At 42.5% G+C, this 15,119-nt stretch overlaps 1 protein-coding gene across 2 annotated transcripts in view; it reads right to left on the reverse strand.

Annotated features, from left to right (window-relative positions):
* Positions 1 to 14,681, reverse strand: part of fnip1 (folliculin interacting protein 1) — a 33,819-nt gene extending 19,138 nt beyond the window's left edge. For both annotated transcript variants that reach the window (XM_061085219.1, XM_061085218.1), the window contains exons 1-2: positions 14,496 to 14,681; positions 2,963 to 3,092 (exon numbers count right to left, since the gene is read on the reverse strand). In XM_061085219.1, the coding sequence (XP_060941202.1) occupies positions 2,963 to 3,092; positions 14,496 to 14,587 (222 nt within the window). In that variant the 5' untranslated portion in view covers positions 14,588 to 14,681. The remainder of the gene's footprint in view (positions 1 to 2,962; positions 3,093 to 14,495) is intronic.
* Between the last annotated feature and the right edge of the window lie 438 nt (positions 14,682 to 15,119).

The following is a 15,119-nucleotide window of genomic DNA, read 5'->3' on the forward strand; positions in this document are numbered from 1 at the left end:
GCACGTTACTGTGTCCTATACACATACGTAAACATCATTAAAATACAATTTGTATGTACATTTCCCTTGATGCTCTGACATTGTAGGCAGTCCCAAAATAAAAATGATCTCCCAATTATAAAGTTAACTTTTGGAAATCATAAACTGAATTGAACTCATCATTTGATCAAGTAAAAAAAACACAGAAGCATAATCCAGGGGCACTTGTGTAAACAGCAAACTAAATTGTGAGCTCAATCAGCCTGTGTCATGTGCCTTCTTAACTTGGCAGCCTATTGAAGAGGAATGCATTTGGGACTGTGGGAAGGGAAGGGGGAGGGTGTGAGTCTCAGTTTGCGTGTGCGTGTTGTTTAGCTGGACTCTGGTAATGGCTCACTTGAATTCACTGTTTCTGATAATGTTAAGAGAAATGAAAGGATAGAGAGAGAGAGGGGAAAATGAGAGGACGGCAAAGAAAAACAAAGAATGAGATGGGGAGGGAGGGAAAACAGGAAAAGAGGTGGAAAGGCTATCGTTCTGCTTCATTGCTGTATGTAAACATATTATTTTTTTATTAAACTGCAGATATGTACATTTTCTGTTCCCTCTTATCAATATCATGACTGATTTCTTAATAAACCCACATGGTAATAAAGCCACACTGATTCAGAGTGAGCTTGTGCTCAACTGTGTACATGGGTGTGTGTGTGTGTCCGCTGCAGTGCAGCATGAAGTGTGTACACAGGAGCCAGCAGCATGTGACTGCCAGTCATATGACTCTTTCTGGAACTCGTGAGCGAGCAGCACTGCAATCATTTCCTCCCTCCCTCCCTCCCTCCCTCCCTCCCTCCCTCCCTCCCTCCCTCCCTCCCTCCCTCCCTCCCTCCCTCCCTCCCTCCCTCCCTCTCTCTTCCTCCCTCCCTCCCTCTCTCCACCAGTAGAACTTCATCCCTCTAATTCCTGCAGCTGTTTTTCTTTCTGCAGATAATTTTTCTAGCTCTCTTTCTCTATGTTTCATTCTTTTCTCTGTGTTTCTTCACTCTAAGCTCGAACTCCACGAACCTTGTAACGCTATACCGCCTTCTCTCTGACCCTCTGTGCTTCTCTTGTATCTGCTGGTGATCTCTCCAAAATAAATTCCTCTGACTTGACAAAATATAAACAAACTAAACAAAAAAAAAAAACAGCCATCATGTGATAGAAGTCACACGGTAGCTGGCAAAGACCTAACAATGCAGAATGCACCAAGAATATTGGCATCGGACTAGGAAACACAGACACACACATGCGCACACACACACACACACACACACACACACACACACGCAGCATTAACTCCTCTCATCCCTCTTACTGCATTTTGGGAGCTCACAAATGTCGCTGTGCAGACACACACACACACAAACACCCCCACAAACTGCATAACTCTCCTTTTGCAGTTCTATATCTGGCATCGGTCCTTTCTAAAAGTAACGCTTAAGTAAATCCATGTGTATGAGATGAGAAAGTTGTGCAAGCAGACCACCGGATTTCCAATGTCAGGGTCACATTCAGTTTGTCAGCATGGTGGGCTTGTGTGTGTAGGTGGACTGAAAGTCAGGCAGGTTTAGAGACAGAAAGGTCGAGAGTGATTTATAGAAGATAAGAGGTAATGTTATAGAGAGCAAGATCGTCAGATAAATGTATAGAGACAGAGGACAGTACTCAGGACATTAGCGATGGGCATATTTAGGAGACAGAAAGACAAAAGGGCAAATTTTTGAATGGTAGATAGAGAATGAGAGGAAACATTCAGACAATGCCAGAGTAGGATGAAGACAGATGAGAGAGAGGCAAAAAGGCAGACAGTCAGCGAGTGACGCTGCCGTCATGTGAGGATGAAAGAATGCTGCTTACACATGGGCTGTCAGCTGAGGCTATTATTATTGGAGATAAGAGCACCAGAACAAACCGCCCAGGGCTAGAGAGGAACACCCATGAGTGGAATGAAATTATCAGGTGTATTATTATTCAAAAATGTAAAAGAAGACAAGTGGTGACCATGTATCATCGTTTGGTGGAAATGTCAGCCGGCAGGTGCTGTATGGAGGACACACACAGTCACACACACGTACACATCATACACACGTACACACACACACACACCTCATGTTTGATGGCTATTGTTGTACACACCCTGATTAGACTGCAACACTGTGGTAAACTGTGTTTTTATCCTCACGTGTCACTGGGTGTGTTAGCAATTTATCAAAGCTTCCAAGGAGACCCGACACTCACAAAATCACATGACTGTTTGACGTACTAAATGTCATAAATGTTTATCTAAATGAAAAGACCTGCACCCTTCTGCCATATACTACCTTCCATTTATAAATTAGGAAAGTAAACACCAAAACAAAAGTCTATTTCATTAACAAAAATATCGAGCCAACAAACAGGATTGGTGCATGGACATTCCCTGCCCTCCACTTTTGATTCCTAGGTCAAACACTTCAGTGAAATGTGCCATGTGGCGTCCTGCAGGATAAGGTGTAACTTGTGTCCTCTGAACAACATGACAGTCACATGACTGCAGTTGGACCTCATGCCTGTGTGACTATCTCTCCGCTTGTGCTCGCCTCGGTCTCCCTGCTCTTATCTTAGCTCATCTGTTCTGACTGACTGAAAGTCAATGGTTCGGCAGAGGACATTAAATTAATGACTTCCACACCTTTCAAATGCTACCTGAGAAAGAATTGACAGAAATCTTTTTTTTTAATAATAGCATTGAAAATTTGAAATTAAAATAGGAAAAGGAATTGTATCAACTTACCATGTTCTGCAATACATTTGACATTGTATGTACTATTAAGGACACTTGGTATACCTAAAGCAATAACCTGACACTTGGAATAATAAACAACACCTGGAGCCACGTAGTATAGAGTAAATCTATTCTAGAGAAACAACACACAGACACACACTCAGCAGACATGTGACTTACGGTGATGGGAGTTTCCTCCGTGCTCTTCTTTTTGGCGTTGGAGTCGAAGATGACATTTCTGCCACGCCTCTCACAGTCCTGGTACACTATTAACCTGATCTGACTGGGCTCCAGCTGGGGAAGTGGCCAGCTAGATTGGAGGAAGAATAGATAGCAGACAGAGGGATACAAGGAGGGAGAGAGGGTGGAAGGTGGGAGAGAAAAACAATTTATTAGAGTCAATATATGAAACTATAGTTATTCAATAAACCCTGCATAGGATTTGTTATGGGGAAAATACTCCATCACAATTAATAACTGTAAATTAAAACTGCTTGTGATTTAGGACATTTCATTCGATAGTATAGGTCCGAAAGCCGTACGAGAAGGAAACTGGCACTAAGCAGCCAGGAAAAGGTCAAGTTCTGATTTACAGTTCACCCACATAACATGTAGCCACTGCAGACAATCATCCTGCTATTTAGACCTTTTCTTTATCAATATAAGGGAATTGTTTTTTGGTGCTTAATATATAATTTGTTTTACTCCTCCGTGCTTTACATTCACACTGTTACACATGTGACAGTGACCCAGTAAAACCAGTCTGCAGCTCTACAAAAGGAAAAATAACCGCAGACTCGCCAGTCATACTTTCCTTTCTGCCACTACTACTGGAGTGAATCGATTTGACTCGATTATGACTTGATAATGATATTCCTATTTATTGACAGTAAGACGCAAGTCCTTAAACAATAAGAGATCAAATTTATTCCAATTCTTGGAGATTTAGGATATTAAAGCATCATAGACTCTCACAGTGGTACATTCATCTCCATAACGTATTGTTTCTAAATGTATATATTGTCTTATTGTATATATTGTTGTTTTGTTTTTATGTACAGTGCACCAATCACACCATGGCAATTTCCAATATATGCAAATGTACGTGGCAATACATTCTTAATTCTGATTCTGATTCTGATTGTCTGTAGCAGCAAAATACTAGACTACAGTTAAGGAAGAGTTAAGCCATTTTCACTGCCAGCCTCCGCATTATGCTTGTTGCTAGGTAACCTGTGGTTTCATACAGCTCATCTTATTCCTCTCGAGTAATATTGTGAATGAACTGGTTGGAAACTTCCCCTGCATCCAACTCCCTGTGTGTACTTGCAGGTCACCACAGGACTCTGGCAGTCCCCTGTGGTTTACGAGAAACCCAGTCCCCTCCCTGGTTGAGGTAGGAGGAGATGACAGGGGACTGGACCCACAGATAGAGATGGGTATCGTTTGGTTTTTATCCGATACCGGTTCCTAACCGATACTTTTAAAACGATACCGGTGCCTAAAAGGTGCCTGAACAGATACTTTTTTTTTTTAAAGTGCACAAAACGACGCTTGACGACATTTAAGAAAGTTTTTTTTTATTGCCAAATATATGAACTGTTTAAAGTGGATAATAAATACAAATAAATACAAAACACTTTTTAACTTAAAACTATGAATAATATATGAACTGTTAACAAAACCAGAACCGGTTCTCGGTACCCAACCCTATCCACAGATAGGATGGTCGAGGATTTCTGTCTGATCCGACCGATAGATGCCTGGGCACAAGAATTTATAGGAAGTGTGTTGGTTGAAATGAGTGGAAAAGGAACAGTTACATCCTTTTTACATTCAAACAGAAGGGCATTTAAAGGAAGCGTTTCAGCTGTTGGTCAGTGGGCCTTGATAAATCAGGGAAAACAACATAGAGAAAGAAGGTCTAGTCCCAAGTATCCAAGCTACTATTTACAAGAAACAGGTGTCAAAATATGACTAGCATTCTTGTAGACAAGACAATGCAGTCTTGCAAGAGAGGAGGGAGGGGGGAGGAGATGGGGGAATCATGTGCATGAGCTACAGTGTTAACTTGTCAAACTAAGATTGTTTTTCAAACAGGGCTGTAAGAGGAGGAAATACAAGAACTTGGTGGGGCTCATACAAGTTGCCTCAACATTTCTGCATAGAAACATCTCCTGCTTTCACTCCTTTAGGACAGTTTCTTTCTACTTGCCAGAGATTCTACCGACCAATATGGACCAAAACCACCATCTGAATTTAAATTAGGTTTAGTGGGCAGTCAGCAGGAGGAGCCACATTTTACTGCATGCATGCTGCTGCACAGTTTTTCCACACGGCTGTGTGTGTTTGCGTGTGTGTACTGTAGCTCCTGTTTTATGTTCTCAATTTCCGTCAGTGTAGTCAATGCAAAATCTTAATTATAGTCTTACTTAAATTAAGTGTACCTACTGTAAGAGGAGGGCCATCATACCCCTATATTGTCTGAGATGGTTCTGGCGATGCAAAACATGTTGCTGCTGGAATGTGCAACTTACATGTATCATCCCACCTGGGTTTGCAATCCTAATCTGAACATTTATGTTACCGCACTTACACGTATTTATGGCTGTAATTCGTCTGTCAATGATAACTGTTTATGTTGCTGGACCTTGTGAAATACAGATGAGTGGGGGAGTGAACAAAGCTTGGTATCACGTTACTAGCTTAGACTGAGTCATGATATGTCATAATCTCTACGTCAGATTTCCTGCCCCTAGACTGAGCTGTAATGGAAGTTCATGTTCAATTGCTTTAGAAAAAGGAAAAAATATCTTGAGACTTTCTTCCTGGCTGCTTTCTGGAGGGAAGACCCAGCCTCTTACCCAGCCGTGTGCTATATGGTTGACGTAGTGCCTGCCTGGCCTTCATAATGAGCTCAAATCGCATTGTGTGGGAATGGCTCAATATTCACTTGTGCACAAGATTACACATCCCTCCTTTCAATTGGACCAACTGCCTTTCAGTATTGTATTGAGTTAACCTTTGCTAGCTTTAAAGATTTAAAGTGTTTACAGTGTCTGCCCTTCTAATATAAATGTAATGAACAAAATCCTGTTCACTTTCTGGCAAAGTATGGGTGTTGTTGATCAGCCCAGAGGCAATCTGTATAATTTGACACCAAGCTCACTGCTTCCTTTATGTTAAACATAACAGAAATGCAAGGAATAACCACAGGAAAGGAAGAAGTGAAATAAAATACAAGGACCATTTATAAGCACCAAAGATATGTCTAATGAGCCAAAACAGATGGGCCTCGCAAGAACAGCGGGAATGAAATAACAGACAACCAAAGCTTTGTGCGATGCAAGAAAATAAGTATGATGAATGAGAAAAGGCGGCTGAGGACGGCTTGGAGGATGGAGACAAAAACCACGCCAAGCATAGATAATTAGAGTAAAGGTCGCAGAAAACAGAAACTCAGGCAGAAAGCATCTGACAAAGAGAGAAAAGCATCTGAGAGAATAGACGAGGCGGAGTGAGAGCGAAGGAGGAAGTGTCCCATCAGTGAGCTTGTGACAGTCACAGTGTTGACACAGGAGAGAGGGGAGTCATTCATAAAAGCAGCACATGACTCCATGACTGTTACATACTTGTACTGCTTTGACCTCGATTGTCTTAACCAAAAGTGACTCAAAAATTCTCACATGCACACACACAAGGCAGGTATTCATTCCCTCGGACAGCCTGTTGATCTCAAATCAGAAAGCATCAGCTGATGTTTTGTTTCGGTCACACGTGTGAATTCAGAGACGACAACAAGCCCAGTCTAAAGTCTTCTGAAATGAATCACTTAACAAACGATATCTGATCGGAGATTAAGGATTTTTCAAACGGCAAATCTCTTTGACCTAAAACTCCACCCAAACATGTCATGCATTTGCCAAACAGTTTCTTTTTTTTTTGTCCAAACACAAAAAAGGCATGCTTCACCACAGAATCTATTAATCCACATTGCATAACATAACTCCCACAAATGACAAAAATCTATCTCGGTCATCAACGCACATACTTCAAGCTGCCACATCGTCCAGCTGGAGACTGCTGCAGGTTGCCAACAATTAGCCCAAATTAAAAAGGAACCAACAACACCCACATTGTTCTCAAACCTCCTTTCAGCTAGCAGCACTATGCTCACTTGGATGCATGTAAGCCTGGTACATGACCAGTTCCTACCTGGGCATCATTGCGAGTCTGCCAGTCTTTCCCCAGCCCTCTCTGTTCCTCTCTCTCTCTCTCTCTCTCTCCTCTCCCTCTTTCTCTCTTCCTATTCCTCTCCCTCCTCTCCTCCCTTAGCCAAAGCAGGGTCTAAGAATAGCAGTGAACTAAATTCACACAACAACATGAGACTGTCAGGTGATCGCAGGAGCACTGCTGTGTGTGCCGGACAGTGCAGAGGCAGCGACAGCAGCGAGCCTGGACTGCCAGAGAGCGCTGTGATGAGAGAGAGTGACAGTGGGGATTTGTTTGTGGTTTGTTTTTCTAAATCCTGCTCTTTTGTCCCGCTCTCCCTTGTTGTCCCTCTTGTCCTTCCTTCGGTCCTTCTTTCCTCAATACATTCAAACACAAAGTGTAGGTGCAAATGTACAATTCATGGCACTTAACAAAGACATTTTTTGAAGAAGGAGCAGGAAAACAAATAGCTCAAAGAAGTCAGACTATTCTGAGTGAAAACTTCCCAGACTTTTATTATTCTTTAAATCTTGCTTTACAGAAAAAGGGAGAGTGGTTGGATTTGTTATGGAAGTCTGTAGAAGGGAGAGAAGTAACCTGTGGGTTAGTGGAGAGAACTGAAAGTATTGTCACCACAAAACAACACCTTAATTACATTCACTGATTTATCTTAGAAAGTGGACATTCAAAAAAAGTTGGAATTAAACCCCACAAATTGGTTAATGGGAATACCAACTCCATACTAATGGGGGCTACATATCTTGGATAAGAGTTAATAATTAGATGATAATATATAATTTTTTCTGACGGTTATACAAACTGTACAAACTTGAATGAAGCAGAGAGTCATAGCCATTCAAATTGAATACTTATAAAAGGTCACAACAAAGCAGTCAGATTTCCTCGACTACAGCGACTACACTGACATCGGCCTACTTACTGACCTCAAGGACATCTGGTACTCTCCCCACTGCTACTGGACAACATGTGTGTGTGTGTGTGTGTGTGTATGTTAGTATTTGTTGGAGGCTGACAGACAGTTATATAAATATCCCCATGCTGTGTGACGTTCTTCCGGCTGTGAGTGACAGAAGTCTCCATTAGCTCGGGAACCTTGGCCTTACAACTAGGACACTATTTTTTTAACAAACGTTTCAGCGGCCTTTCTGCCACAGACAACACCTGATGTTCAATGCTGCCACGAAGCAGATTTTAGCTGATAACAAGTACATCAAAGTTTATATAGGTTATATACACTCAAACATTTAACTTGTAAAGGCTTGAAGATACTTAGGGTAGTAAGGACTTCACTAACGGCCTGTGAACACATCGATGTGTTGGAGACAGACAGATATGAAATCTGTTACCACTCAACAATCTAGATCTACTGGGAGCAGTACATGTTAACTAAGCTCCGACACTAATGATCAGTAACAAAAACCATATGTAACCAACAAGTAGTTCCAGCTGCAGGTTCCCAGGTCTATCTGGTACCGAGCTTTGCTCTGCTCGGTAAAACCAACAAACACCTTGGTAGTTCCGCGTATCAGCTGTAACTAATTAACTTGATAGCAGGCCTAAATTAAACTTGGCTGTTGTCAGTTTGTGTGCACACGGCTGTCGATGCCGTGTGAGTGTCTCTGCAGCTCCGACAAATCCAACGGAGTGACACATCTGTAGTGCTTCACTGGATCGGGGCCAAAAAGGCTTTGATCGGGTTGCTGGTGATGGAGCTTTAACATGTATGGGGAATGATGTTATTGGAATCTGTTGCTCAGTCTGTGCTGTGATGCTATTTTCCCATGAATCAGAGTAAGACAACTATGACTAGATATGTATCACTGGAGGGAAACAGTCTCTCAGTACTTACACGTAATCTTTTAGATGACTTTGACATTATCAAAGACTGTACGTGCAGATTGTTATCTTGAGATGAGCACCTTAATACTTCTACTAGAGATTGGGGTATCTGTGTTATACCATGTGCTGGAAATTAACACCCAACAGATTGACCACACCTTTGATACTGGAGAGGCCACTTATTGAAAGGTGAGACTCAATGCAGTCTTGTGACGTTAACACAAGTGCTGCGCCTTGAACTAACAATTGTTCAGCTATGGCTACACTCTAGAAGGGAGAGACTCTCTCGAGGAGCAGGCCCACATGGCCTGGAAGCACCTGACTACCTGCATAGCTGCTAGTTTCGATGCTGGTCGTGTTGCATTAAAAAGGACTTCTGCATTCCAGCAGTCACATGATGCTGACTGGGGTGAGGACCCGGCAATGGACATGACTGCACCCAGAGCTACAATCTGTTCGGCTGGTCGGCTCCGACGACTCGGCTGGAATCAATCATCATTTTTAGAGTCAAAGGGAATCTTTGTGGTTGTAGATGACAGACAAAACCCATAATTGCATCTTTATTTTGATTTTTACACTGTGTTCGCGCCTGTGTGTGTTTGTGTATGTCACCTTGTGACTATGTGCACACTGGTTCCTGTGCTGTGTTACAACACAGGGAGGATCACAAAGGGAGTGATAAGAGTAATGAGTGCATGACTCTGTCGCACAGAATCACATGAAAGAGTCATCAAGTTAAACAGGAGGGAGGGGTGGAAGCCAAGTGGAAGTCAGGGTCTATGGTCAATTTAGCTTTTGGGGTGAAAAGCAAATTTCCCTTAATGTAATTAGAGCAACAAGTATTAAACAAGAACATTTTTCTTGGTTCCGTTTAGTAATTAGAGGGCTAAGAAGTGTCATGTGACATCCGTGATTAATTGCCCAGCTTTGACACAAAGTGATTAAACTGTCAGCAGCACGAACTGCCTCCGTTTTAAAACACCCCCACTCCCATCCCTGTCATTTCTCCCCGTCTCATTTAGAGACTGAACATGGGCTAATAAGGTGATTGGACAGTCTGAACTTTTTGGTTTTACTTTCAGGATCACAGCAGATGTATTAATCACAATGTCATCTGTGAGTGTTCAATTCCATTGGGGCCAAAACTAAATCTGAAATCAGGCATTATCCTCACTAGTAAGATTATTGTAGGAAGGTGCAATGCTCTACAATAAAGCAATTTCTATAAAAAAAAAAAAAAAAATGTCATGTAAAATAAAAATGCCCATCTAGAAAGATTTGCCTTGCATGTGTCTTCTAAATGTTCCAAAAACCCCGGTGTGTATACATGTCACTGCAGAAGTCAGGGTAACCCATGAACATCACTTGATGAAGCAACAACTCATCATGAAAGATATCAATAGATCAGCATGAAAAAGAAACACAATCTAGGTCTCAATCTCAGGTAAATAGTTGAAAGGAAAGAAAATATTAAAAGTCAAGTACATCATGTATTGATCTATTTGTTTTTAAGAGCAGTACACCAATGCAGTATGACCTAGAGTAAACACTATTATCAAGACAAACACTGAACGCAGTAGGAAGGGGAACAAAATATCCACTGGAAGTTGAATTTACAGTATATTGTATCTATTCCCCTGAAAACTATTTGAAAATGACAGAAATTAAATGTCCACATCACTTGTAGAGTAGCAACACAGTTTGCTGTCCGTGTTGCTCTGGATCTTTGAATTGTTTATGAGGCACCTCCGCCCTTGTATCACGTATCAGCATATTAGCTGAGAGAGAGGAAACTTATCACAAACAAAACCAATAAAAACTGCTCCAAAAAGTCACTAAACTACAGAATTGACATTTAACTTGATTTCATTGCCAGTATTGTCATTGGTCAGTTAGGTCATATATCAGTTTACTATAAATCAAGAAAGGCCTACGAACCAATAATCCATCATCTAATTTACCTAAAAAAACAAAACAGTGTGTGTAATTAGTTCAGCCTTTTTACAGATGTCCCCCCAAGGTTATGAGGACACAGAGACCTAACTAGATGTTAAGCAGGAATACTAGCACTCACCAAAATGCTGGTGTGTGTGTCAGATGTGTACGTGGCTTTTACGTAGTTAAGTTGCAGTTCTGAGAAGCCTGAGCGTGGCCACTTTAAATAGTCCTGATAGGAACCTGGTGACAGCCGCTGTCTTTACGAAACCCTGGCAGGCCTGTCGCTCACAAACACACATGGAAAAAAGCAGCTTTGCAATGCAAAGCGATAAAATATATATACATTTTTGATGCCAAATTGCTGTGCATATATCATGTATTTAAAACGAGCGTGAGGCAAACACACACACACCCCTCTCCCTGTCATGTGATCAATCTCCAAACATGACAGCGCGAGATTGATGAAAGCCTCACCTGACACGCTGAGTTCTGAAAGTACACTGTACGCCAATCAGTAAACCTGAGAAGCCACTTCTTCTGCAGACTACCAAGGAAAGAAGCCTCCCTGGGAATAAATACATCTGCTGGTGTAACATGTTTTTTTGCAACATAAAATATAGGAGGATTCTGGGAAAATTTATATTATATTTCAAATTTCACACAAGGTTGTAGTTTGATTCCGGCAGTCATGGTTCAAAAATTAAATTATTGTACACCTCAGCACTCTGGGCTGAACGTGATCGAGGTCAAGAAGGAAGTTTCCTCAGCCGGCAGCAGTGAGAGGTCAACAGTCTGAGAGTGGGTGAGCAGAACAAAGCTATTGGCTGAGGATCAGTCCTCTGACTGGCCACAGGATGAGCCAGGAGCTCTCAGTGTAATGTACAGTATGCTGTTCCCAAGTCAGGTGCCACAGCCAGGGAAACAGGAGAGGCTTTTTGGGCTTTCCTGCTAGGGTCAGCCAACCTGCTGCCCTCCCCGGTATTCTGGAGGGCACTGTGACAGGGCTTCGGGCACAGGGTGATCGAGTTGCAGAACAACAAAAAGTTATTTTTTATATTTCAATTAGTCTTCTGCAAGGCTTTTGATAAGTAAGATAGTCAGATAAATGAGAGTTGTATACAGTATGAGATAAAACTCTATATTTGGATGTTAAGAAACAACTATTTTTTATTTCTTACATTTTGTCATATATAAAAGAAACTATAATAAACGCTTAAGGGAGTTCTGATAACATTGCGCAGCTACTTTTCTATTTTTATCAACCTGTCAAAGGTGTTAAAGTGAGTGTCTTTAAAGTTTTACTTCTAAGGACTGCAACAACATACCAAGCCAATCCATTCAAAATACCTCCTCTCTTACATCAGCATTCCAGAGCGAAAACAAATACAAAAACAGGAGGTCAAGCTGCAGGTTTAACACATTACTTCTCACATGAAGATTAGAGAATATTGTGAATGTGTTCATCTCCCCCTCTCTGTCAATTGTCTTCAATCGCAACTTATCCTCTTTTCTATCCATCCTCTAAGTTTATCTGCTCGGTTCTTGACAATCAAAATGCTGCCCTATGATTATTTAATTTACTTCCCTCTCAATATCCATAATTCCTTTCTCCACTCTTCCTCTCTCATCCTTAATTTTCCAAAATATATTGAATGTTTTCCCCTTGTCTTTTAAACAAGCAACTCTTCTTCAGCTATTCTCCCTCATTCTCAATACCAAACCATCTCAAAATCTGTGTTTTAGCCTTTCCCTGCTACGAGAAAGTGTCCTCTCCATCAGTCTCTCCTTCCCCTTGTCTTTGTCCACTCGCACTCCTGCCCTCTCCAGAGCACTTCATGCCTGATGAATGGGGAGCTCATGCCAGAGGTATGAGGAGCGCAGCTGACCACTGAGTTAACCGAAACGCCTGCTGTCTGCCTGTCTGCTCTAGGCTTGAAGCCAGCTAGCCACACACACATTTATATCACTGGGCAGTGGGCACAGGGCATCTTTAAGGTTAGGGAACGTGCTCTGGCACCGACACGGGCCAAAGTGCAAGTGGCACCATTAGGAGCTGAGGTTTCAGTACAGTACTAGTGCGTATATTCACTGTGGTTGGCGACATTTTCCGATGCAAGGGTGTTTAAAACTAATAGGAGAACTTTTCCCCTGACCTGAACCTTACCCCCTATATATGTGTCGGAACATACACAGGGAAACTGCAAATCATCTCTGGGAGTATAGAGTATCCTCCAAGCCAGCTCAGTGATGCATTGCTCAGTCAGGTTGAATTTAACCCTAGGGTATTTCAATAACAAGCACTTAAACTGCTCCTGATGACACTGTGTCATGCTTCAACTGCATGGATTTACTTTCTATCTCAAATCAAATGCAGTTCAAGACAAGTTTTGACATCATCTGTTTGTTATACATGTAGCACCCTCTGTTATGGATGCACAATATTTTGCAAAAGCTGCTTAACATCATAACAGTGCTACAGAGATTATTATGAAAAATTGACCTAATGCAACAATACAATGTATTTTGTAACATGATAGAAAATAGCGCATCTTCTTGTGTCTCTCATCCACTAAAAGAGTTTGAACTGGACATTAGTGCAGAGACCTAATATGTTGTGTGTTTTCAATAGTTTTTACAGAACAACTTTCATTAAAAGCAATATAACAAAGGTTCATATATATCAATATAATCCAAAGAGAGCAGGTTTAACACATAATTGATCCACCTCAATTTTGTGTTGTTATCTGCCCATAACGTTTAAAGCCACAACCTTCAATCTGGAGCAGAAATCTGTCTTTAAACTGACAATAACACATAATTATCATATCTATAGGCAGAGATATGACTTTTAAAATATTGCCTAAATCCTGCAGCCAGCGTGGCTCTGTGTGTCTGGTCTGCACCAATGCAGCAGTCTCACATAGCACACGTTTGGTTCGTGCATCACTGGTGGAAACTACACATGCACACACAAACACCCACATCCGTCGCTTTATGCGCAACAACCACCGGTGTCTCTGCATTGTGCAGCCCCGGTCTGCAGCGTGTGTAGCGGGCCTGGAGGAGGACCCCCGGGGACCTCGTCTGTCATCAGTGACCGACCGAAGCGATCACATGTGCGGCTACACCCGAGCACACAGTGTCCCCCCAGCGGGGCAACACCACCGCCGGGATGGAAGCGCCACTTGGACCAAGTTAGCAAGGGATGAAGGGGGGGGGGCCTGACTTGATCTCGTTAGCTTCAGCTGATCCGGGGACAGGAGGGATGGGGGGGCACAAAGGAGGAAGACAACAACACTTGCTTCTCCAACTTCTGAACCATAACACCCCCTCAGCTGTGGTTCCACTGGGAGAAAAACACGTTTATTATCAACCTATCTCTGGTTTTATTCTCAACACTACATTATCAGCGGTGGATAAAAACACAGGGTCGGCCGGGCGAGTCGCACCAGGAGGCGGCGGCGTGCTGCAGCTGCCCCGCTACCGTCTGGTGCTTAGCATTAGCATGCTAGCTAACCCCCCCACCGACAGTACACAACACGTCTTCCCGCACGTTGCCTCGTGAAGCCCCGCAGCGTTTCACCTGTACACTAAACGTGTCAGCGAGGACACACAACACACACACACACACACACACACACACACACACACACACACATGATGGCGAACGTGTCAGTGGAAGGCTGAGCGGGACGTGGCTGACCTGAACGCGGGGTCCTCTCTGCTGCATCGCGGCGGCGGCGACGAAAACGCGTTCCTCTTGTTGAAAAGTTTCTGGAAGAGAGTCGGGGGCATTTTGTCTTTTTAAAAACAAGACCACCCGGCGCAGGAAGCCTCTCTCTCTCTCTCTTCAAACCCGAGAGCAGAGCTCGCTCCCTGAAACTGCCTCCATGGATGTCACAGTCATATGACAGGCATTAGTCACAGGGCTGCTTGGTAACCAGCTTCCCTTTTTTCTCATTGGCTGACGTGACCTTACTACAAAATAGCGGATTGGTCGGTATTTTTGGCCGCTTTAACCACGTGGTGCGTGGATTCGCTTGTGTTGATGTTTTGTCGGGGATCGTGACGGCGTGAAATTTGTTTCCAGAAAATCAGACAAGTGCTGCTGCAAAGATCCAAGAAAGACCCACATCGGGAGAGAGTTCATTCATAAAGAAGCAGCCAAACAAGGAAATACAGGAGGATCCAATGTTTATTTACGTTTAACACATCTTAAATACCTTTTTCTGACGCCCAAGAGTAAACTTGTATAAAAAGATGTACGATTAACAAATCCAGAATAGAGAGTTCATTCATAAAGAACCAGCCAACAAAGAAAATACAG

This window comes from Limanda limanda, chromosome 14 (genome assembly GCF_963576545.1).
Source record: "Limanda limanda chromosome 14, fLimLim1.1, whole genome shotgun sequence".
In the NCBI taxonomy this organism is placed as follows: domain Eukaryota; kingdom Metazoa; phylum Chordata; class Actinopteri; order Pleuronectiformes; family Pleuronectidae; genus Limanda; species Limanda limanda.